The sequence below is a fragment of the Hyperolius riggenbachi genome, chromosome 9 (assembly GCF_040937935.1).
Source record: "Hyperolius riggenbachi isolate aHypRig1 chromosome 9, aHypRig1.pri, whole genome shotgun sequence".
In the NCBI taxonomy this organism is placed as follows: Eukaryota; Metazoa; Chordata; class Amphibia; order Anura; family Hyperoliidae; genus Hyperolius; species Hyperolius riggenbachi.
In genome coordinates this window covers 249971151-249994995 of record NC_090654.1, presented here as the reverse complement: position 1 = coordinate 249994995, position 23845 = coordinate 249971151, and the positions used below count along the sequence as shown (strand labels likewise).

The following is a 23845-nucleotide window of genomic DNA, read 5'->3' as shown; positions in this document are numbered from 1 at the left end:
TTGCATTACGCCAGGACTTGGCTTCCTCCTGCGTACCTACAAACAGCGCAGTGTGTGTGTAAGATCAGCAATGTACCGCTATCAGGCAATCCTCGCTTTCTGCATCAGAACTAGGACAGCTCAGCCCCAGAAGAATTCCAATGGTAATTAAGCAAATCACCTACCTCCTGTTATTAAAAGTAGAGCAGAAAGATATGAGCTAGGGAAAGCTCTCAGATATAAAATATAAAGACTGCAGTATTTAAAATAGAAGTGCTGTACTTATACTTAAAGGGAACCTAAAGTAAGAGGGATCTAGAGGTTGCCATGTTTATTTCCTTTAACCTCCCTGGCGGTACGCAGTTAGAGGCTTTGTCCGCGGGATGATTTTTTTAAAATAAAAGTGTCGCTATATGTCTAAGCTAGCACTTCGCTAGCTAATTATGTCCCCCAAGCCCCCCGGCAACCAACTAAACCCCCTGATCGCCGCTGGTAATCTTTACCCCTCTGCGATTCCGCGAGAGCGGCAGCTTCACGATCCAGCTTCACTGTCGCTATGGCGACGATCGGACATGGCGTCATCGACGTCCTACACAGTCCCGATCCTCCCCATAGCGAAGCCTGGAGCTGATTGGGAGGCTGCGCCATCGTAGGATCCCTGGGGGGTACGTATTACCTGGTGATCAGGAGTGATCGGTGGGGACCGGAGGCACTTGGGGGGCATAATTAGCTAGCGAAATGCTAGCTGAAGACTATTGCACAACTTTTATTTTAAAAAATCCTCCCGGGGCCATGCTAACCCCTGCGGCGGTTAGCCCGACACTGTGTCGGGCTTACCGCCAGGGAGGTTAAAAGGGGTGAAAAACAGTGGAGCATGCCTTTTGTTGTGCTGGATGTGCCGAGGTCGGTCTGGCAGCACTCCACAACTTGTCAAGTTCCAAGAACTTTGACTGGCAGCTTCCAAGTGTTAGTAGTTAATACTGTTTATTGCAATATAAACATAACAGCAATAATAGCAATGTTTTGAAGCAATCACTTCTTTATCAAGCAGGGGCGTAACTAGAAATCACTGGGCCCCCCTGCGAAACTTTGGATGGGGCCCCTTCCACCAAACCTCACTCCGGCAGAGAACAGAAAGGTTTTTCTCTCCATGCCCAGACTCCTCAAACTACAGTACACAGCACATGGGGAGGGGTAGAGAGGCTGGGGGTGGACCAGCACTGCACGCAAGATCCTGCTGAACACTGAATAGGGATTGTCTAAAAATCTTTTTCGGCACAACTTTGTATGATTCCTTATCAGTGGCTGAGCAGATGCAGTCATTAGAACAATTGTGCAGAGAGCAGAAAGCTTTTTCTCTCCTTGCCCTTAGTTTTCAGTCTCTCAGGACAGGCCCCCCCTGTGGCTTCTGAGCCCCCCTGCAGCTGCATCCCTTGCATAGTCTATTGTTACGCCTCTGTTATCGAGCAATGCTGAATGTTTACACATTCAGCATAGCTTGATAAACAAGCAGTTGCTTTAAAACGTCACTATTATTGCTGTTATGTTTACTGTATATTGCAATAAAGACATTAATTTCTAACAATTGGATGCTCACAGTCAAACTTCTTGGAATTTTCTTTTTAAACAATGCTAAATGCCTGGCTGTCCTGCTGATCCGTTGCCTCTAATACTTTTAGCCATAGCCCCTCAACAAGCATGCAGATCAGGTGCTCTGACTGAAGTCTGACTAGATTAGCTGCATGCTTGTTTCAGGTGTGTGATTCAGGCACTATTGCAGCCAAAGAGATCTGCAGGACTGCCAGGAAACTGGTATTGCCTAAAAGGAAATAAATATGGAAGCCTCGCTTTAGGTTCCTTTTGAGGGGCCTTCCACACTGGCGCGATGTGGTGCGCCATTTTGCCTGATGCTAGGACAATGAAAGTGTATGGGGGAGTTCACATTGCATGCGGTGCATCGAAAGTACCCTATCTAACGCAAGCGCATACCTACGTAACCCTGCGACTCCTGCAGCGACTTACGGCAACGTGTGGTGGACCAGAAGACGTGCAAGTCTATGGTGACGCATGTGTTTTTAAACAACCGCCACAAGTTTTACAAGGCACACATGCGCAAATTTTGTCAATACCCTTCCGCACAGGTCATCGATTCGGCCACAGGAAGTGAGCGTTACAGAGCCTTACTTCCTGTATGGCCTGCTGCCAGATGGGGATTACTTCGTATCAATGCAGAAATCCCCAAAGTCCTGTTTTTGGACCACACCACTACTGCCAATGTGCAGTGTGAAACCGGCCTAAAGGAGAACAAATCTACTCAGTTTAAGTTACGTAGGGCTTTTTCCTGTTTAGAGTGCTAGAGTGCTCAGGATTCTGAATAGAGATGGCCCGAACCTCCGATTTTCGGTTCACGAACCGGGTTTGCGAACTTCCGCAAAAGTTCGGTTCGCGCGAACTTTCATGAACCGCAATAGACTTTAATGGGGAGGCGAACTTTAAAAACTAAAAACATTTATGCTGGCCAGAAAAGTGATGGAAAAGAGGTTTTAAGGGGTCCAACACCTGGAGGGCGGCATGGCGGAGTGGGATAGATGCCAAAAGTCCCGGGTGAAAATCTGGATTTGGCGCAAAGCAGTGTTTTAAGGGCAGAAATCACATTGAATGCCAAATTGCAGGCCTAAAGTGCATTAAAACATCTTGCGTGTGTATACATCAATCAGGGAGTGTAATTAGAGTACTGCTTCACACTGACACACCAAACTCACTGTGTAATGCACCGCAAACAGCTGTTTGTGTAGTGACGGCCGTGCTGGACTGGTGCGCACCATGGCCAGAGTGCAGGCCGTGGCGGTTTTCAAGGCCATATGGTCGCCAGGCTGTGGTAGCTCAATGATAGAACAACAGTGACTGTCAGGTAGGTACATGCAGTGATGGGTATTATAATGTGCACCTGTCACACACAGACAGGTACTGGACAGGCACAGTGACACTGCGTGCGCTCACGTAGGTAGGTGGGTGCACTGAAGTGAACAACAGGTAGTAGGTATATGCAGTGATGGGTATTACAATGTGCACCTGTCTCACACACACACAGGTAGTCACTAAATGTGCTGGGCCTGGCAGTGGCACACACAATAGGAATTACCAAGGCTGTCTATGTAACACAAGTGTCAGTGGGACACACACACACACATACACACACACAAAATTGGATCACAAGAACAAGATTAGCTCTCAAGGAGGGATGCTTTTTTAGCAATAAGAATTAGCAAGGAGCAAGCTAAGAAGCCTACAAGAGCCTAACTAAGCTTTCCCTATGAGAGTCTGCAGCAGCTCTCCCTTCTCTAATTACTGCAGGCACAATGCGGTGACGCTGCCTGCCTTTTATAAGGGGGGGGGGGGAGTGGTTCCAGGAGGGAGTGTAGCCTGATTGGCTACAATGTGCCTGCTGACTGTGATGTAGAGGGTCAAAGTTGACCCTAATGATGTAGTATAGGAGGCGAATCGAACCGCCATAAAGTTCGCGTTCGTGGGCGAACGCGATCCACCAAAATTCACCAGGAACCGTTCACTGGCGAACCGTTCGGGCCATCTCTAATTCTGAATGCACAAGGAAGCACATAATCTCACAACATGCAAGTTGGAGAGTACTGCCCCTTTAAAGGACACCCTAGGCAAAAATAAACTAATGAAATAAATGATTGCATTTATCTTCCTTCTACTAAAAATGACTTTTTAAGATATTCCACAGTTTTATTTTATGTTTAAATCTACTTTTTAAGTTTTAAATGTTCTATTGTTTTTGCTCAATGACACATTCATTGGAGTATGCTAGAGCTAAAATCTACCAACTATTGATCCTTTTTATCTCTTTCCTGCTCTCAGAAGCCATTTTCTGCTAGGAAAGTGTTTTATAGTTTGAAGTTCTTATCAGTGAGGTTCACACTGTAGTCACTTCCTGTCTGAGTCAGGACTGAGTCAGCCACTTACATACATGATATTTAACTCTTTCAGGCAGAGAAGGAAAAAATGGAACACAGCATAGTTATTTGTGTACTTGGCACTGTACATACCCATGTCTATGTCATCATGTCACATGTCACCTCGTGTATCTTTTAATAACAGAACTATGTAAATAGAACTATGTAAACAATATAACATAGATGGGAGATGGTACCTCCAATGGATGAAGGGTTAAGTGTAAAAAACACCAGTAAATAGCAACTTTCTTTTACCCATGAAAAAGTTTATAATAAATATGCTCAAGACATGCATAGTCCATGGTCTAGTGTTTATACTCATGTCACTAGAATTTCTCTTAACCACTTGAGGACCTTGGGCTTGATTCACAAAGCGGTGCTAACAGTAAGCACGCTGGTGAAAAGCCCTTTATCACGCCTAAACTCAGTTTAGGCGTGATAAGTTTAGGCATGTTAAGTTTAGGCGTGATAATTTTAGGCGTGATAACTATAGCACCAACTGGGTCAGCACCGCAGTGCACAGCTGATCAAAAGTTTTGCGCTTGCAAAGTCTGGTGCACTTTGCATAGAGTTTAATGGCGCTGCTTTGCATGCGGGACGTCTAAACTTATCACGCCTAAACTGGCTTTTCACCAGCGTGGTGCAATGGTTATCACGTCTAAAGTCTCTAACTGGGTTAGCACCGCTTTGTGAATCGAGCCCCAGAGGATGATACGACCCTAGTGACCAAGCCATTTTTTTACAATTCGGCACGGTTTATTGCTCGGTCATACAACTTAGCGCCCGAATGAATTTTACCTCCTTTTCTTCTCCTAAATAGAGCTTTCTTTTGGTGGGATTTGATTGCTGCTGCTATTTACAGGTTTTGTTTTTTTTTATTAATGAAAAAGACTAACTTTTTTGCAAAAAAAAAAAAAAATTTTATCCCCTCTCCCACTTGCGCTTGGTAGCATCTTATAATGTTGCTGTTTGCATTATAAAATTGGAATAAAACGATTTGCTTGCAGTGCCGACTTCTGCCCTTTTCCCTCCATCCTATGTATTGAGTCTTCTACATCAGAGCACGCATAGCATGGTTAACCTCCTGAGCGGTCTGGACGAGCTCAGCTCGTCCATCACCGCCGGAGGCTGCCGCTCAGGCCCTGCTGGGCCGATTTTTATCAAATAAAGTGCAGCACACGCAGCCGGCACTTTGCCAGCCGCGTGTGCTGCCTGATCGCCGCCGCTCTGCGGCGATTCGCCGCGAGCAGCGGCGAAAGAGGGCCCCCCTAGCCGCCTGAGCCCTGCGCAGCCGGAACAAAAAGTTCCGGCCAGCGCTAAGGGCTGGATCGGAGGCGGCTGACGTCAGGACGTCGGCTGACGTCAATGACGTCACTCCGCTCGTCGCTATGGCGACGATATAAGCAAAACAAGGAAGGCCGCTCATTGCGATCGGAAGATCGCCTCCGGAGCGCCCTCTAGTGGGCTTTCATGCAGCCAACTTTCAGTTGGCTGCATGAAATAGTTTTTTTTTTATTTAAAAAAAACCCTCCCGCAGCCACCCTGGCGATTTAATCAGAACGCCAGGGTGGTTAACCAGCCGGCCCTGGATGGTACAGTCGCAACCCTCCCATACACGCTGTAGTGCCAACTCTTAGTTCTACATCTCTTATCCTCCGTAATAATACAGAAAATGGTATATACCAATATACCAAATACAGAATCAATACAAAATATAGAATCAGTAATTACAGCGACAAAAGTAACATAATGAATAAAATGTATAATGAATTTCAAAACACAAAAGGGTGAGAGAGCCCTGTCCTTGCGAGCTTACAGTTACAAACTAAAGGTTTAGGGAGGAAACAAGAGGTGGGGTAGTATACGATAAACATATCTAGAGGCAGTGTGTTTTTAGAATATCTAGTAGGAAATCAGTGCAACTTGGCATTAGGACAAAGGGAGAATGGCTTAAGATAGAGCATATGCTTGTCGGAAAAAGTTTCCATATTTCCCATACCATTAATACTCAAGTATTAGGGCAGATACTCCTGAGAATTTCCGAGGGTGCTGCTTATGTCCATTCAAAATTCTGCTACTGTTACTGCTTTAATGTTATCAGAGATTCTTGACATATGTACTGGTTAAAGAAAACCTGTAACTTTAAAAAGTTCCCCTGGGGGGTACTCACCTCGGTCCTATCGAGGCTTCCCCCGTCCTTCTGCGTCCCACGGCGATCTCGCTGTGCTCCTTATAATAGCGGGGTTGTAAATACTTACCTTCCCGGCTCCAGCGCAGGCGCAGTACCAGCTCTCCGCTTGGAGATAGGCGGAAATAGCCGATCGCTGTTGGGCTGCTCTACTGCACAGGCGCTAGTCTTGTGTGCCTGCGTAGTAGAGCAGACCTGACAGAGATCGGCTATTTCCGCCTATCTACGTGTTGAGAGCTGCAACAGCGCCCCCACTGGAGCCAGGGAAGACAAATATATCAAGCCTTGTCAGGCTTGTCGAGCGTGGGGATTGCAGGAGACTTCGGGGGAGCCAACACTGGATTGCCTGCAGCTACAGGGGAGGGGGAAGCCTCATTGGGACCCTGAGGCTTCCCCCTTCTGAGGTGAGTACACCCCAGGGGAACTTTTTTTTTGTTACAGAGTCTCTTTAAGGACTCTGCCTTCGACATGGGAGACCAGGGTTCGAATCCTGGCTGGGGTCAGTACCAATTCAGAAAGAAGTCCTTGGGCAAGACGTCCTAATAGTGGCTGCAGCTCTTGAGCACTTAAGTCCAACAGGAGAAAAGCGCTATCTAAATGTTCTGATTATTATTCTATTATTATAACTTTCTAAATGTGTTGCTATTGGTACTGTCACATGTCTGTGTGTTTTTTGTGGGGGGTTTTTGAGTTATTGCATGCATTAATGGTTGCAATTCATACCATCCCCAGGGGCACACATACATCTTATGAGACACTTTAAATGATCTCCCCTGAGAGAGCAATTAGTCTTTCTAAGGGCCTCTTAAGTGCTTCAAGCCTCATAAGGTCATTTATTTGCTACTAGGGGGTAGAGTTCCAGCAATAGGACTTTTAGAAGTCTAATGAGCACTCAAATGACCATAAGCTTGACAGCTTTTCCTTGTTAATCTTTGCCAATCCCCCTCCATGCACCCAGCTGAAGCGTGCCTTCCTCATCAGTTGCCTATAACAAAGAAGCATTAGGGAATCCACATCAAGCCTCTCTCCCCTTAACTGTCACACCAAACACAACAGTCAGCCTTCCCTCGTGTGAAAATGGCTGAATATAGACAAGACAATATGCGATTTTCTCCTGGCGGACTCAAAGCGTCAGAGCTGCAGCCACTATGGTGCACTCAGTAGGCAGTAGCAGCGTAAGGGAGTCTAGCCTAAGGACTTCTTACTGAATCGGTGCTGGCTTACTAAACAGGAAGAAGGTCTCCTGTGTCAGAGGCAGAGACCTTAACCATTATACTATCCAGCCATATTGGGACTGTATACTCAAGTATTATGCTACATGCATCAGTTTCCATGCAGGTTTACTAAAAGTCAGATAACTGTAGAATACAATACTAGAACGAATATGCAAAATCATCACAAGACTGCTGAGTCTGGAAGAGAAATTCTATCAAAGCCCCAAGTTCTGCCCATCAGACAACTTCCTAACCTCAGACACCAACAGGTTAACAGCAAGCCTGGCTCTGATTATAACAACAGGAACAAGAAGAAATGATGCAAACGGTACAATCATTTTTGCGAATCATCAAATATCAGAAACGAGACAAGGTAATTATGGCGTATCCTCGTGATTGGTAATTTTGGTGCCCCGTAGAGGATAATTATATGTCGGCACCAGCTGAGAAATTATGGTAAAGACAAAGACAAACACTTATATCAAATCACGCTTTTCTCCTGGTGCACTCAAAGCGCCCTATAGGCAGTAGCAGTTTTAGGGAGACTTGTCTAAGGTCTCCTGCTGAATAGGTGCTGGTTTACTGAACAGGCAGAGCCGAGATTTAAACCCTGGTCTCCCATGTCAGAGGCAGAGCCCTTAACCATTACACTATCCAGCCACCTCTACTTAGCGGCGATAGCGGTGTGATTTATCGGTGGACCAAATTAGCGGTTTCAATTAGTGGCAAGTAGGGATGAGTTAGTGTTTGGGATCAGATCCCGCATTAGGCCAGTATGTAAAACAGTAAGGCGTTTTGGGCATGGCTCCCCAATGATCCTGGTAACCTGTGGAGTGTGCCCTAATTGTCTGTAGCCCTAAAGCGCCTTTAGCCAGCCAGGAGAAAAGTGCGGTATAAATGTTATGTGTCTAGAGTCTAAGTTACAATAGGCGATAGTAGTAAAATCTTAATGTGGGTGCTGCATATGATTGCAGCCCAAAATTGCTAAGCACAGCTAATATTTTACTAACCTTTTGCATCCTATTATGACCCAGATGATGGCTGCAAACTTTGCCCACTTAAATGTTTTCTGGATTACTTAAAGTGGATCCGAGTTGAGAGGGATATGAAGGCTGTCATATTTATTTCCTTTTAAACAATCCAAGTTGTCTAGCTCTCTCCATGATCCTGTGTATCTATTACTTTTAGCCACCGACCCCGAACAAGCATGCACATCAGGTGCTCTGACTCAAGTCTGACTGGATAAGCCACAGGTTTATTTCCAGGTTCTGACTCAGACACTACTGATGCCAGGCAACTGGTATGGTTTAAAAGGAAATAAATATGGCAGCCTCCATATCCCTCTCACCCCGGGTTCACTTTATGTTCTGAAGGGTGATGCAATGTCCTTTAACTGTGTAAGCCAATCCCAATGCCACATACATAATAAGGGGTATTATGTCACATAAATTAGAAAAAATATAGAACTTGCAAGGAATCACAGTAACTAGGCACAAAGCAAATACCGTAATTATTGTGCAACTGCGAGTCAGAACTTTTTCTCGAAGATGACACTTCTCTCAAGACCTGAATGTCAAGTTTCAGGGGTAGAATTTCAGAACTAGACAGGAATGGATAATCCTTGAATTTCGAGAAATAACAATTCAACACAAAAAAAGATGACACTTAAAGAGTCACTGAAGCGAAAAAAAAATTATGATATAATGAATTACTTGTGTAGTAGAGCTAAGAAATAAAGCATCAGACGCAGAGACACAAGTCTAATATTTGTTTCCAGTACAGGAAGAGTTAAGAAACTCCAGTTGTTATCTATGCAAATAGCCATTGAGCTCTGTGACTTTGAAAGTCATGGAGAGCTCTGACTTCTGATTAGGTTATCTCAGCTGTATTTTGTTTTTCTTTTGCAGAAAACAGTTCAGGACAGGTCAAAAGTTCACTGCTTGTTCTGCAAAAACTTTTAGAATGCTGAGCAATGTGTAAACTGCAAGTATTAGAGAATGATGCAAAAGCTGTATAACTGAAAATAAAAATGAGAATTTTTTTTTTGCTACCAATGTTCTAGTAATTACCCCTGCTACACAACCAATTAATTATATCATATTTTTTTTTGCTTCAGTGTCTCTTTAATCCTTCAAAAAATAAATAATAGTGCTATTTAAACAATATTATGTACAGTGTAAAGTATTTTTGATTTAAAGGTAAGATATAGCATACTGAAAACATTACTGGATTAATATTTTTATTTAGATAGCATGTATTTTAAATGGTTTATTTTTTTTTTAATAAATATATATTAAAATTGTGGTATGGTAATTTCCATAATGAACCAAGGTCCACGTAAACAACTAAAAACTTAATTATGCCTCTGTTAAATATTACATGTTATGTTAGTCTAAAAACAACAGATATAAAACATAGAAAGGTATATTTTCATCTTTATTACAAGCTAAAATTATTTTAAAATTATATTTTTGTTGAACTTATGAAATATTAAAATTTAATCATAAGTATGTTTTAGCTCTGCCTGCTGGTTTTCCTATTGTTTACAGTGAGCTTATTTTTATTACACAGCAGGATAACAAGCTACAAAAAGTTAAATGTTCATTTCAAAAATGTTTTATTTCTACTTCAAACAATGAAAAAAAATTGTAGTAAATAAAAATCACTGCAGGTTCCCTTTAAAAGGAGGTAAGGTAAGGTAAGGTAAGGTATAGGAACTTCTGAAATATTACAATTTAATCATATGTATTTTTTAGCTCTGCCTGCTGTTTTTCCTATCGTTTACAGTGAGCTTATTTTTATTGCACAGCAGCATAACAAGCTACGAAAAGATAAACGTTCATTTCAAAAATGTCCTATTTTTGCTTCAAACAATGAAAACAATTGTAGTAAATAAAAAAGAAATAAAAATCACTGCAGGTTCCCTTTAAAGGACACCTAGGTAAGGTATTGACAATGGGATACTAATCTTGTTTGCATTCAAATAAATGCAAGCTGTATGCAGCTAGGAATTGAGCAAATCAAATGCACTTCTTCCCATTTTGTTATTGGTCCGATTCCAAGCTGCATACATTTTGCATGATATTTGCATGCAAGTGAGAATTATTTCCATCTCATTGACCATCTCAAATTGTGAACTGGGTAACTGAATAGCTAAAGGTATCTTTACTCCTCACCATCCATTTGTAGAACAATTCTGGGAAAACCTAACAAATTTAAATAAAAAAAATAGGTTTTCCTTAAAATGAACTGTGGGATATGGTAAATAATAGCATCCTCCTGGCTGTATCAGTAATTGTAATCTATCTTCCAGTTAATGTAATGTCTTTAACGATAACACCGTTAGTCTTTTAGCTGTAATACACATAGGCCCTTTCAATTCCAATTCAATTCACTGTTTCTCCTAGGAGATAATTTTTAATCTCCAGGTTTAAATAACTTTTCGTCACTCTGCAATTTAAAAGTACCAAAAAGTAGGTGAAAACATATTGTCAAAATTATTCTGAGTATTTTCTTACTTGCTAATGGCTCATAAAGCATTTTATTAAAACTATGTGAGGATACAACCTAGTAGAAAACATGCATCCTATGATTTCTTTCTTTGGTACTCTCCTGATTTATTTAAAGGAACTCTATCAAACCATTTGTTCTAAAATGACACTGTACAAATAATGTCTAAGTAGCTGTGTAAACATTTTCCTACTTTTCATGTTAAATATCAGAGACAAAAGCTTTAATTCATTGTGTGTAGATTTTAGCTATGTTTGGAATGTCTCATTTGCAGAGGTATGAATCTGTAAGAATGCTAAGAACAGTGTAATATTGAAGCAGATTACCTGACAGGCTTTTGTTTTCATATATCAGGTTTCACACACACAATTACAAATGTTTATGTTGCACATGATATATTTCCTCTGCTCTCTGTGAGAGAAGCTCTGCCTGTCTCTGACTGAGCTCTCTGCACACACAGAGCTAATGATGCACTGTGAAGGGAATCCCCTCCCCTCATGGCTGAGTCTACGGTCAGAATTTCAGCAGACGGCGGTCAGAAAAGTGTGGAATGGATTAGATAACAGTCAACAGAGCGATATGGATTCAGATGTATACACCAACACTTAGCAGCAGTTACCAAACATTTCCTATCTCAATTGAAAAAAACATGTCAATCGATAGTGTCCCTTTAAGTGAGTTGTCCAGGATGGTAGAAATAATGTTAAAGCATTTTCAGTTAAAGGACAATTGAAGTGAGAAGAATATGGAGGTTGCCATATTTATTTCCTTTCACATATAGATCAAGTTCTTTCTATGGAGTAAGCAATGTAATGGTACTTCAAGCTCACATAGTTCTCTATTAAAAATCACCAATACAAGTTATTGAGGCTTTTGAGGTTAACATAGTATAACCTAAAGCTATTCTTATTTTTGTTGAATCTTTTTGTTGAATTGGAGGCAGATTTCATGATGAACTGTGTCCTATATACTTTACAAAGATAGGTATACTACCGTAATTCATCAAAAGTCATCTCAGTGCTCATAGTTTTTAATATTACCCGCTAGGAAAAGTCCTTCTACCAAAATTCATATTTTACTAATTCAAAAGTTAGCTTGTATGCTACATGATATTGACGTTCTAAATCAAAATGTCAACTAATATTTATAAAGGAGAATAATTAAAATGCCATGAAGGTTCTTTGGAGTCTACAAACAATGGGATTGGCATAGGGGAATGTATGCCTTTTTTTTAGTTTGCCAAAATAAATCAGTTGCAAAAGTTTTAGATATGCTTTCTAGCTAGTTGACCAACGCGCCCCTATTTGAATCAGGATACATAGTTACATAGTTACATAGTTATTTTGGTTGAAAAAAGACATACGTCCATCGAGTTCAACCAGTACAAAGTACAACACCAGCCTGCTCCCTCACATATCCCTGTTGATCCAGAGGAAGGCAAAAAATCCCTTGCAAGGCATGGTCCAATTAGTCCTAAAAGGGAAAAATTCCTTCCCGACTCCAGATGGCAATCAGATAAAATCCCTGGATCAACATCATTAGGCATCTAGATACTAGAGAAACATATTGTTTAATGAACAGCTTAAGACAACAGGATGGCTGAACTCTGCCCAAGGATCTCATTGTTAACCCAGCAAAAGTAAAAAGGTGCTTTGAATGTCCACATAAACTCTTTTTGAGATGGTGTTTCCAACAGCAGAAAAGCTATTTTTTAGCTTTCCTTCAAAGCAAGACAAAATAGCATGCAAGGTTTAAATGCAATAGCTAATATAACTGGGAAAATATTTATTTTTTTATTTAAGACCCCTTGGAATGCTCATATAAAAATAGATTCAGTATCTCATACTTCAACACGCCTACCCAGACAGTGAAAAATTCCTCAAAGTTACAGTGACCTTTCAAAGTCTTTTTTACAACTAAAGAATGTCATGAAAACTGAAATGTACTCAACCCCCTAAAAACCAGAAATGATTAAAGGAATTGTCAAATTTCTCAAAAGTGAAATCTTGGCACATTAATATTTGTTCTTTTCTTCAAAACCTGTCAAATCTCAGCAGGTTTGTAGGACAGTTTTTAAAGAAGTACTTCAGGGTACAGTTTGATCCTTTTTTTAATTTTTTTATAGAAACATCAACATTTTGCTTGACTGACCAGCTTAATGTACAGTGTATTTGAAAATACAACAATTTATTTTGGAATTTCCTTATAAAACTATATCAGCAATTGTGTAGCAGTCCCATAAACTATTGCTTTATATTCTTTAACATAAAATTATATTTATTAAAAAAAATAGTTGGAGGTGTAAGCAGAGGTGATACAGAAACATATTAAAATATATAATTTTCATATTTTTCATTTATTCTTACGTTGAATGCTTCGAAGGTTAAAGAAGCTGAGGTTTAAATATTTCAAAGGCTTCCCTTACAAAATATTTTTATTAAGTAACAACATCTTAGGCCCCGTTCACACTTGCGTTTTGGCATGCAAACGGACCGGATCCGGATCGTATCAGGACCTGATCCGGATTGGAACCGTACGGTTCCGATCCGGATCCGATCCGGATCCGGTCCGTTTGCATCAGGACTGCTTCAGGCTGCCATCCGGATCCGTGGGGGAAAAAAAACAAAACAACAAAATACCTTAAAATTTGTTGGGGTCTGCAGAAGGTGCACCTGTAGAATCAGGTCCTCCGCTGTAGGCCTCACCTCCACCTCCGACATTCTGCCAAAACAGCTCCAGCATGTGTGTCACTGCTGCTCCACTCCAGATATGCTGGGCCCATGTGTCCCCATCCGAAATGGCCGCTATAAATACGCATAGGAAGTGGGGTAGAACGTCCGGTGTTGTCTCCAGTGTGTTCTGTGCTTCTGTTTCCTATTGGTTTTCTATATCCGGATGGTGCAGTCAGGCTCCGGTCCGGGTGCGTGGGCCGGATGAGCCGGACCAAAAAATAGCGCATGTTGGAAAAGTGGCCGGAGTCCGGATCCGGTCCGGCTCCGTACTGTACGGAACGTACGCGTGTGAACGTCCGCATAGCCTTTGCATTGCCATGCGGAACGTACGTTCCGTTTGTACAGTATACGGTCCGGATCCGATCAGGCGGATCAGTACAGGGAACGCTAATGTGAACCGGGCCTTAGGGGTGTATTCACTAAACATGTGGTAAGCATCATAACATAATGTGTTATGCAATTAACTTTTTCTTCTGAGTTTTCTCCTAGGTGACATTTTCAAACCTGTCAATAAAATGCCCTTTAAAGAGACACTGAAGCGAAAAAAAAATGATATAGTGAATTGGTTGTGTACTATGAATAATTACTAGAAGATTAGGAGCAAAGAAAATATTCTCATACTTTTATTTTCAGGTATGTAGTGTTTTTTCTAACATTGCATCATTCTATAATATGTGCAGATTACACAACACTCAACATTCAAAATGAGTCTTTCAGAGCAGTCTGTGAAGTAATGACCTCTCCTCTAGCAGAGAAAAAGTAAATAGTGCAGGAACAGTTGAGATAATAAAAGTCAGATAACAGCCCTCTCCACAACTAACTTAGTCGGAGAGCTTAATGCCTTGTTTGCATAGAGATAACAACTGGAGTTTCTTAACTCTTCCTGTACTGGAAACAGTTAGACTGATGTATCTGATCTTAAAGGGAACCTAAACTGAGAAGGGCATGTATTTTTCCTTTTAAAATAATACCAGTTGCCTGACTCTCCTGCTGATCCTGTGTCTCTAATACTTTCAGCCACAGCCCCTGAATAAGCATGCAGATCAGGTGCTCTGACTGAAGTCAGACTGGATTAGCTGCATGCTTGTTTCAGGTGTGTGATTCAGCCACTATTGCAGCAAAGAGATCAGCAGGACTACCAGGCAATTGGTATTGTTTAAAAGGAAACATCCATATAATTCTCAGTTTAGGTTCCCTTTAATGTTTTATTTCTTAGCTGTGCTACACATACAAATCATAATATCATCATTTTTTTTTCGCTTCAGTGTCTCTTTAAACCACCAACAAGCAAGAAAATACTCCAAATAATTTTGATAGTACTTTTCCCCCAACTTTATGGTACTTTTCAGTTGCAAATTGCTGAGAACTTATTTTAAATAGAAGATGAAAAATGATCTCCTAGGAGAAAACTCAGGAGAAAAGGTTGATTGAAAATGGGCCATATGAGTAGTGCATTATGCAATACATGACATGAAATGCATTACATGCAATACATTACATCTTGCATAAGAGTTTATGCACATTATTAGGCTTAGCGCAGTTTGGTGAATATACATCTTACAATATCTCTGTGTATAATTTGATTTCCTTTTAGCATATTTGTGTATACTTCTATATGGAGTAATCATATATATATACCAAAAAAATGATTTATTTGCCCATTCATTAAAGGAGAACTGTAGTGAGAGGTATATGGAGGCTGCCATATTGATTTCCTTTTAAGCAATAGCAGTTGCCTGGCAGCTCTGCTGACATATTTGCATGCAGTAGTGTGAATCACACCAGTAACAAGCATGCAGCTAATCTTGTCAGATCTGACAATAATGTCAGAAACACATGATCTGCTGCATGCTTGTTCAGAGTCAACAGCTAAAAGTATTGGAGGCAGAGAAACAGCAGGACTGCCAGGCAACTGGTATTGCTTAAGGGCTCGTTTCCACTAGTGCGGTGCGAATCGCCGGGATTCCACCGCTGACGAAATCGGATGCGGATGCGATTGCGCATGCGTTTTTGCCCGCGATTTCGCATAGGCAAGGTATATGCAAATTTAACCATGTCACTGCCTGGTTCAAGTTACATTCGTTTTCATGCGAATTCGCGGCAAAAAACGTATGTGCATTTTCCCTATCAAATACATAGCCTGCGAATCGCCTGCATTCCACACGCAGGCGAATTCTGCAGGCTCTACCGTGCAGAAAAATCCTGCACAGAAAAACGCAGGAAAAAAACTGACAAGTGGAAACAGGGCCATCCACTTGTATTGGTTATGCGAATCCGCATGCAGACAACGCATGCGGATTCGCTCTAGTGGAAACGGGCCCTAAAAAGGAAATAAATACGGCAGCCTCCATATACCTCTCACTACAGTTCTCCTTTAAGTATAACCTTTTTGGTAAATTTTTAAAAATGTACTGTAAACTTCTCCTAGAGACTCCTCGACATTGTAGAAGCAATATGCTGTGAAAGGGGGAAAATATCTGTATATGGCCAGTCGAAGCATATATATTGAGAGATCAACATACAAAGGCAAATACAGCAACCATTATTTAAAGCCAAATGTTAAAAAACAACTATATATGTTAAAAACGAGATGGGACTTAACTTTAATAACTATTATTGATCACCATTTGTTAGCTGTTAGTACACAATTGAGTGTTAGCTCACTGATTGTGCACTGTGATATGCTTCTGTAAACAGGAAGACAATCTATCAAACCACAATGACAGAGGGATCCCATCATGACAATGTGGAACCCTCACCATTGCACAGTGCAGGTTCCTTCCTCCATGGAACCAACCATCAGTTAGATTGTTTTCAGCTAAAGGGGCACTATGGTGTAAAATTTAAAATATGTGCAAACATATACAAATAAGACGTTTTTTTATCCAGAGTAAAATGAGCCATAAATTACTTTTCTCCTATGTTGCCGTCACTTACAGTAGGTAGTTTAAATCTGACAGAAGTGACAGGTTTCGGACTAGTCCATCTCCACATGGGGGGTTCTCAGGGATTTATTTATTTTCAAAAGCACTTAGTGAATGGCAGTTGCTCTGTCCAACTGCCAAAAACGGTGTAGCGAGCAGGAAAGCTGGCCAGCATCATTGTTTAAATCCTTTTTATGTAATATCTTTATAAACAATAAAAGCATTGCTGAGAATCCCCTATGAAGAGATGGACTGTCAGATTTCTACTACCTATTGTGAGTGACAGCAACATAGGAGAAAAGTAATTTATGGCTCATTTTACTCTGGAAAAAACATACTTCTTATTTGTCTATGTTTGCACATATTTTACATTTTACAATTTTACGCCATAGTGCCCCTTTGAAGCAAACCCGAAGTGAAAAAAAAACCTTTATGATATAATGTATTGTATGTGTAGTACGGATAATGAATAGAACATTAGAAGCAAAGAAAAGAGTCTCATATTTTTATTTTCAGTTATTTAGCCTTTTTTTTATAACATTGCATCATTATTTCATAGTCGCAGTTTAGAAACCTCACTCTGTACTTAAGGCCTCTTTCACACTTGAACGTTGCGTTTTAGGGGACGTTAAGATCGCATAACGTGCCCCTAATGCAACGCATGGTGGTGTTGAAGTTGGATGTCAGACTTAGCCACGTTATGCTGCTCTTGGTGCGCTGTTTTCGTTCTATGTATACTGATAAAACAGCCGCTCCAGGATAGTGATGAGAAGTCCGGATCTTTTCAAGGATTCGGATGATTCGAATCGGATCATTGAAAAGATCTGGATCTTTGACCTGAATCATTTGAATCATTTTACTAGGGAAGCAGACTGGGGGTGAAATGACTAGCAGGACAGGACTTTCCCTGCACTGTACATTCTGTATGTTCCTGTTTCTTCCAGACAGACATCCACTGTAAACCAAATCGTTCATTGTGATGATCTGGATGATTCGACTCACAAAAAAGATCCGGATCAAATTAACGATTCATTCATGATCCGGACAACACTATGAGTCCAGGTTACATCACCACAGTGCAGTGAATATTAATTAGCCACGTGGCTAGTCACTGAGCATGTGCAAGCAGTCTAACGCCGCTAAAGCCCAGTATAACGCACAGCATGCTGCACTTTCCCAGAATGTGCAGCGTTACAATGTAACGCAACGTGGGCACTGTGAACAGCACATTGATTTTTCATTGCTGTGCGGTGGGGTGCGTTACTGGCTGCTCTAACGTGTGCCTGTAACGTCCCACTGTGAAAGCAGCCTTAAGCTATAAAACAAAGCGGAAATAAAGACCCATTGCATTTTCCTGCAGTAAAACCTTATCTCAAGCCGTCTCTCACTGTTGCTTGGCTGTTTAAGTGCTTCCGTAAACAGGACTGTATTTGACTCAGTGGGTCGATTAGCTCAGAGAAAAGCTCTTTTTCATAGATAACAACTGAAGTTTTTTTTTTATCTTTCGCTGTACTGGAAAACAATATGAGACCTTTTTTTTTGCTACTAATGTTCTACTTGTTATCTGTACTACACATACAATTCCTTATCTCATAAGTTTCTTTTCGCATCAGGTGTGCTTTAAGCTGTGCCATTGTGTAAACTTTATACTTTTCTCCTGTATCTTAGTAAGATGAGCTGAACATGTTAGGAGAGAGTGAGTTACTGCTAGAGAAAGGCTTTAATTCATAATAGCACTTAGGATGACCTCTAGTGGCGGATTATAAAAGTAACATCGCACAAAGTGCCTTTGGGAATAAATTTTTCGTATTGCGTTCTAAATAGCAAAGTAAATACCGTGGGGGCATCATCCCACTCTGCAGTATTTCTGGTGCTCTGCGCTGTGTACTAGATCAAAACAAACAGAAGCAAAGGCAACTTAATTGGGATGACATCATCAAAAAGTGAAGTATTGCCCACATGTAAGGTTCCCAAAACATTCACACATTAATATGTAGAGTGTAGGACGCCAAAATGTCATCTGCAGGTGATGAAAAAGGCCACGAAAGACTGACATTACAAGTAACCTACAGACAGAAGCCTTATGAACTAGGCACATCGATATACAATATTCATTAGACATTCAATACAGCCAGTTGTTCCTACATATGTTCTAATTGTGCTAATTAACCCCAGGGAAAGCTTTCAAGGCTTCAGGCTGTTTCAGCAAGGAAAAAAAAATTATATATATTTATTATTTTGCTATATATAGCAAAATATATATAGTTAAGCTAGATAGCTTGACAGAAAAACAGTGGTTGTATGTATAATATACATATGTATATATATATACATATATGTGTAACCAATAGATGGATAGATATACACTGAAATTATGGCATGCTGTATATTAAGGAATTTATAATATATGTGAAGACAAGTCAATGAGAAAGCTAAACCGAAGAGCACAATTGAGAAGATCATAGAAATTCCTTAGCTGCCTTTCGGAATCACCAATATTTAATTGTCACAGGAAGAGAAGGGAAAGTCTACGCTGCTTCTCACTAAGCAATGTGTGATTGGGGTCTTTGTATAATTACACCTAATGGATAAGTAGCATAATGACCTGAATCCTGTATTACAGCAAATTACTAGCCAGCCACTTCTCCCTACTCAAGTTCAGTTATGTTGCATCACAATTAACAATCCATCCCTCCCCAGAATCCTGTCTGTTGCAGAATCTGTAGCCAAACGCAACTTTACATCCTAAACCCAACTGGACAGTACTCTGTGCCCAATTACTCATCAAAACAAAGGCCAGCTTTATGGCCAATTCTCCAAAGTTAAAGCCCCACTCTGGGGAAACAAAAATTGTAGTTAAAATGGACCTGAACCCTTGCACAGGACAGAAGGAAATGCACCCTGTGTGTAATTAGAGCGTTTAGCCTGTCTAATTCCCTCTCGTCTGTGACTAGTTACAAGTTGTCATTTGATCTCTCAGAGCTCAATTGTAAACACAGGATGTTAATATGTCTGCTTCCATGAAAGCAGGAAGAAGACACACTGCAGATTTATTGCAGGATTTGTATCAGCTGTAACAAACATGATTTTTTTCTTTAAAGGTTATTATGCTGTTGCTTATCTTTTCGAGCAGAGAGGAAGTTCTGAGTTCAGGTCCGCTTTAAAACCTTTTCTGAGCACCAGAGATGGCAAAGTTCAGAAACGTTCACTGGCTGTCATCTCTCTTTTGAACTTTTCCTACGTACACACACGAACCTGATATGGCCTCGATTCATCAAGACTTATCGAATTGGTTAACAACAGTTTGGTAAAATACCGAATTCGTTAAGTTGATTTCAGGATTCATCAAATTTATCTACAGCTGTTAGTGAGCATTCGGTAATAATTCGGTAATCATTTGTTAGTGATGCGTTAAAACGGAAGAAAGTGCAATTCATGAAAATGAAAGTGGGCGTGGTTTAGCGTTACATTTAGGATTAGTTATCTCCTTCACTGCTCTGTCGTTATTCCTGTCAGATCATTACTGACAGAGAAGATGGAGCCATTTGAAGTGGTTATGTATTAGCTGAGAGTGATTCAAAGGCGCAGAAGGGCAAGAATAAGGTCTAGAACTACATCAATTTGCGAATAGATTTATTTGCTATAACAGGACATCTGCATTTCTCTTGAATCATCTTGTAAGATAACACAGGCAGTGCCGGGGTTAACTAATTTGGTAGCTGCACTATATTTTTTCAGAAAAGGCTCCTATCAAGCCATAGCTAGCAAAATTGTGGGATTGTCCCAAACCACTTCCAGAATCCTGGTCCAGGTGTTAAGCCCTATTCAGAATGTTGCTACGTGGTGTTCAAAGGACTGCCTTTTACCCACAATTCCATGGGAATCTTATGGCCTTGTGTTAAATTACCGCTGTAAGATGGAAATATCGACACGTTACCGAATGGTTACCGAATTGTTATCAGAAAAACCTTGATGACTACAACTAGAAGTCGATAAACTTCTAATTCGGTAATTTAACAAACTGGAAAAAGTTATCTCAAAGACAATGATGAATTGAGGCCAAATTCTACCTTGCTACGCATATGCTTGCAGAACATTGAGACGATTAACAAGCAGCAAACCTAAAATCAATAAAGCCTTAACTAACACATTAATAGCACATGCTACAGCGCTATTACACTAATCACATCAACATTAGTATGCTAATTCAAGGTGCCCTTTCACTGGTTAACAAATTAGCTTACTCTGCAGTCCTGCCCCACCATGACCAACATATAAACAATACTAATAAGCAAAAACTCTTATCCTAACATGCAAATTCCCACCAACACAAAGCGGGGAAAAAAAATCAAATCCAGCAGGTGCAGGAGAACTTTCTGGTGGTTGGTTAAAGGACAAATGAAGAGAGAGGTATATGGATGCTGCCATGTTTATTTCCTTTTAAGCAATACCAGTTGCCTGGCTGTCCTGCTGATCCTCTACCTCTAATACATTTAGACACTGAACAAGCATGCAGCACATCAGGTGTTTCTGACATTATTGTCAGATCTGACAAGATCAGCGGCATGATTGTTTATGGGGTGATTCAGAGACTACTGCAGCCAAATAGACCAGTAGGACTGCCAGGCCACGTGTACTGTTTAAAAGGTAATACATATGGCAGCCACCATATACCTCTCAGTTCAGTTGTCCTTTAATTAACCAGCAGCCAGCTATAGGCTTTAAAGAGGAATTGAAGTAAGAGGTATATGGAGGCTGCCATATTTATTTCCTTTTAATCAATACCAGTTGCCTGGCAGCCCTGCTGGTCTATTTCTCTGCAGTAGTATCCGAAAAACACCAGAAAAAAGCATGCAGCTAATCTTGTCAGATCTGACAATAATGTCACAAACACCTGATCTGCTGCATGCTTGTTCAGGGGCTATGGCTAATAGTATTAGAGGCATAGGATCAGCAGGGCTGCCAGGCAACTGGTATTGCTTAAAAGGAAATAAACATGGCAGCCTCCATATACCTCTCTCTTCAGTTCCCCTTTAATAGACTAAACTGAGTTCCTTCTCTGCATCAGGAGATTCACCGTTAGGAGCATTTTTTGCTTATTGTTACTAATTAGTTATGTACAAAGGCCACTTGGGCAGATTTCTCAAGACCAGTGCAAAAAAAACTGGAGAAGATATGGAGCACATTCTCAGAACAACCAATCAGAATTCTTGTTTTGAGCACCTGCCCCCCATATTGGCACCATGTGTGACCGAATACTCTGTGTAATGATATCACTGTATCTGCCCCAATGGGTTTGTGTCTTTGGTTCCCCTTCTGCAGCAGGCAGGGCCCTAGGCAACTGCCATCTTTGCCTATGCATAAAAATGGCCCTTGGTTACACATATAGAAGGTTAGAGAAAATCTTGAAGACATACAGAAGAGATGTTCAAACCCTAAATTATTATACAAAACTATTCTTGTTTCCTACTTGATTTGGGCTTTAATGCCAGGCTCTGGCACTTGTTTCTGAGGCAGGTAATTTTGGTGCCACCACATTCTGTAGTGTTAGTTGTGGCTATATCGGTGCCCAGTGTGTGGAATTCGGATGTCGGCAATAGCCAGAGCCTAAACTACATTAATAGGATGTCTTTCATTTGGGTGCCAGAAATAACCAGAGCCCACATTACTTAAGAAGGAACGGTTAGTGTTAGGCGTATGGTTTATGGTAGGGCTAGATTAGGAATCACCTATGGGTAGAATTAGTGTAGGTAAAAGCCATGGTAGAATATTGGCAGTATTGCGGATATTCCGCTAATGAGTTCACCCAGCCCCGAAATAACACAGCCCCTTTTCCCTTTGTACACCTTGTTTCTTGTGTTCTATTGGTTCCTTTTACCCATGGAAATCTGCCAAATCCACTAGTGCCTATGTGCTATGCTATATAAGCACTGGCCCTTGGCAGTACAGCTCCATGACACCACGATCCCTATCAAAATCTGTGACCCCAGCACCAGATGGCTGAACAGAGTGGTGACAGAGGGAATGGATTTCAAGGGTTAGGGTATAGGGCAGGGAAGAGTTTGCTATAGTTACGAGGTTAGAAAGATGATGGGTAGGCTATAGAAAAATGGTAACATCCTGTGGAAGGGTTAGGTGGTGGCAAGTGGTTAATGTTAAGGGGGAGGGGCACTGCTAATTATCAGAAAGGGGTCAATGGGGGCGGGGGGAGTTAAGTGTCATGAATGGGTTACATGAAGGTTGGGTGGGGATGTTAGGGTTCAGGAAGGTCTGGCGTATTAGTACGTCGTCCAGTCCATTGGGCGCAGGGCAAGCCGAATGACGACTCACCCTGCAGCCGCTGAATCACCGGGCGGAATTTAATACTATTCCCCCTCCGAGTTGTAGCATCTCAGAGGGAGGAGAAACTCGGGGCCCTAGAATTACCCTTACGGGGGGCACGGAATATACCACTGCAGCTATAGCAACATCTGGCGCCATGCACCTCCATGTGTGTGCCCAGATAACCTGCTTCATCAGGAAGGGGCTGACATTAGGAGGGATGTAGGAGAGTGGTATCAAGAAGGAGTTAATGTTAAGGAAGTTTAGAGAAGAAGATGAGGTACCCTTTAAGGAGGGGAGCTTGGGGTAAACATCAAATGCATGCATGAGCAACAGGAACAGGTAGCAACAATTTATGGGTGGCAGGCTTTGAGAGATGTGTCTATATACATGTGTTTCCCAAAGTAAGGGCAGAAGATGTGTATGGGCAGCTAGAGGAGAGCGTGGCACAGAGGTAGGTTACCCTGGAACAAGGGTTGCACTTTGAGAAAGTAGGAGGAGAAGTGACAGGTACTCACCACTTGAGCGCCTGACGATGTTCTCCAAAAACGTGTTCTGAGGTGCCACCAACCCTCGTTTTCCCCCCGGCATCCTGCGCTTGGGAAGCTCCTGGGCTGGGACGCGGCGAGGCTTCTGAGGCTGGAGGTGACCGAGTCCGGATGAGTAGGCTTGGGAGGGATGTAGCAGTTCATGGTAACGCTCCTCTGGCCGCTGGTGCTGAGACTGTGGCAGGGCTGCACACAGGGCTCTGGACCTGCAGGCTCCGGAGACAGTGCGCCTGCGTCGCCTGGCCGCCGGCCAGCACCATGGACAGCGTCCCGAGCCGGGGCTCCTGCCGCTAGCAGCGCTGCCTAGGCAGTACACTCACCTCCTCCTGCATCCCCCAGCCTGCAGCCCGCTCTACCAAGCTCCGCACTCCAGCAACATGCTGCGGCTACCACTCCTTCCACTACTTTTATTTCTTCTTGGATCTCCTTGCAGTCGCACTTCTCTTATTTTT

At 41.6% G+C, this 23845-nt stretch overlaps 1 protein-coding gene across 2 annotated transcripts in view; it reads right to left on the bottom strand.

Moving 5' to 3' along the window:
* The window catches only part of KCNH5 (potassium voltage-gated channel subfamily H member 5), a 484848-nt gene extending 461204 nt beyond the window's left edge, over positions 1 to 23644 (bottom strand). For both annotated transcript variants that reach the window (XM_068254273.1, XM_068254274.1), the window contains exon 1: positions 23364 to 23644. In XM_068254273.1, coding sequence (XP_068110374.1) covers positions 23364 to 23436 — 73 coding nt within the window. In that variant the 5' untranslated portion in view covers positions 23437 to 23644. The remainder of the gene's footprint in view (positions 1 to 23363) is intronic.
* Between the last annotated feature and the right edge of the window lie 201 nt (positions 23645 to 23845).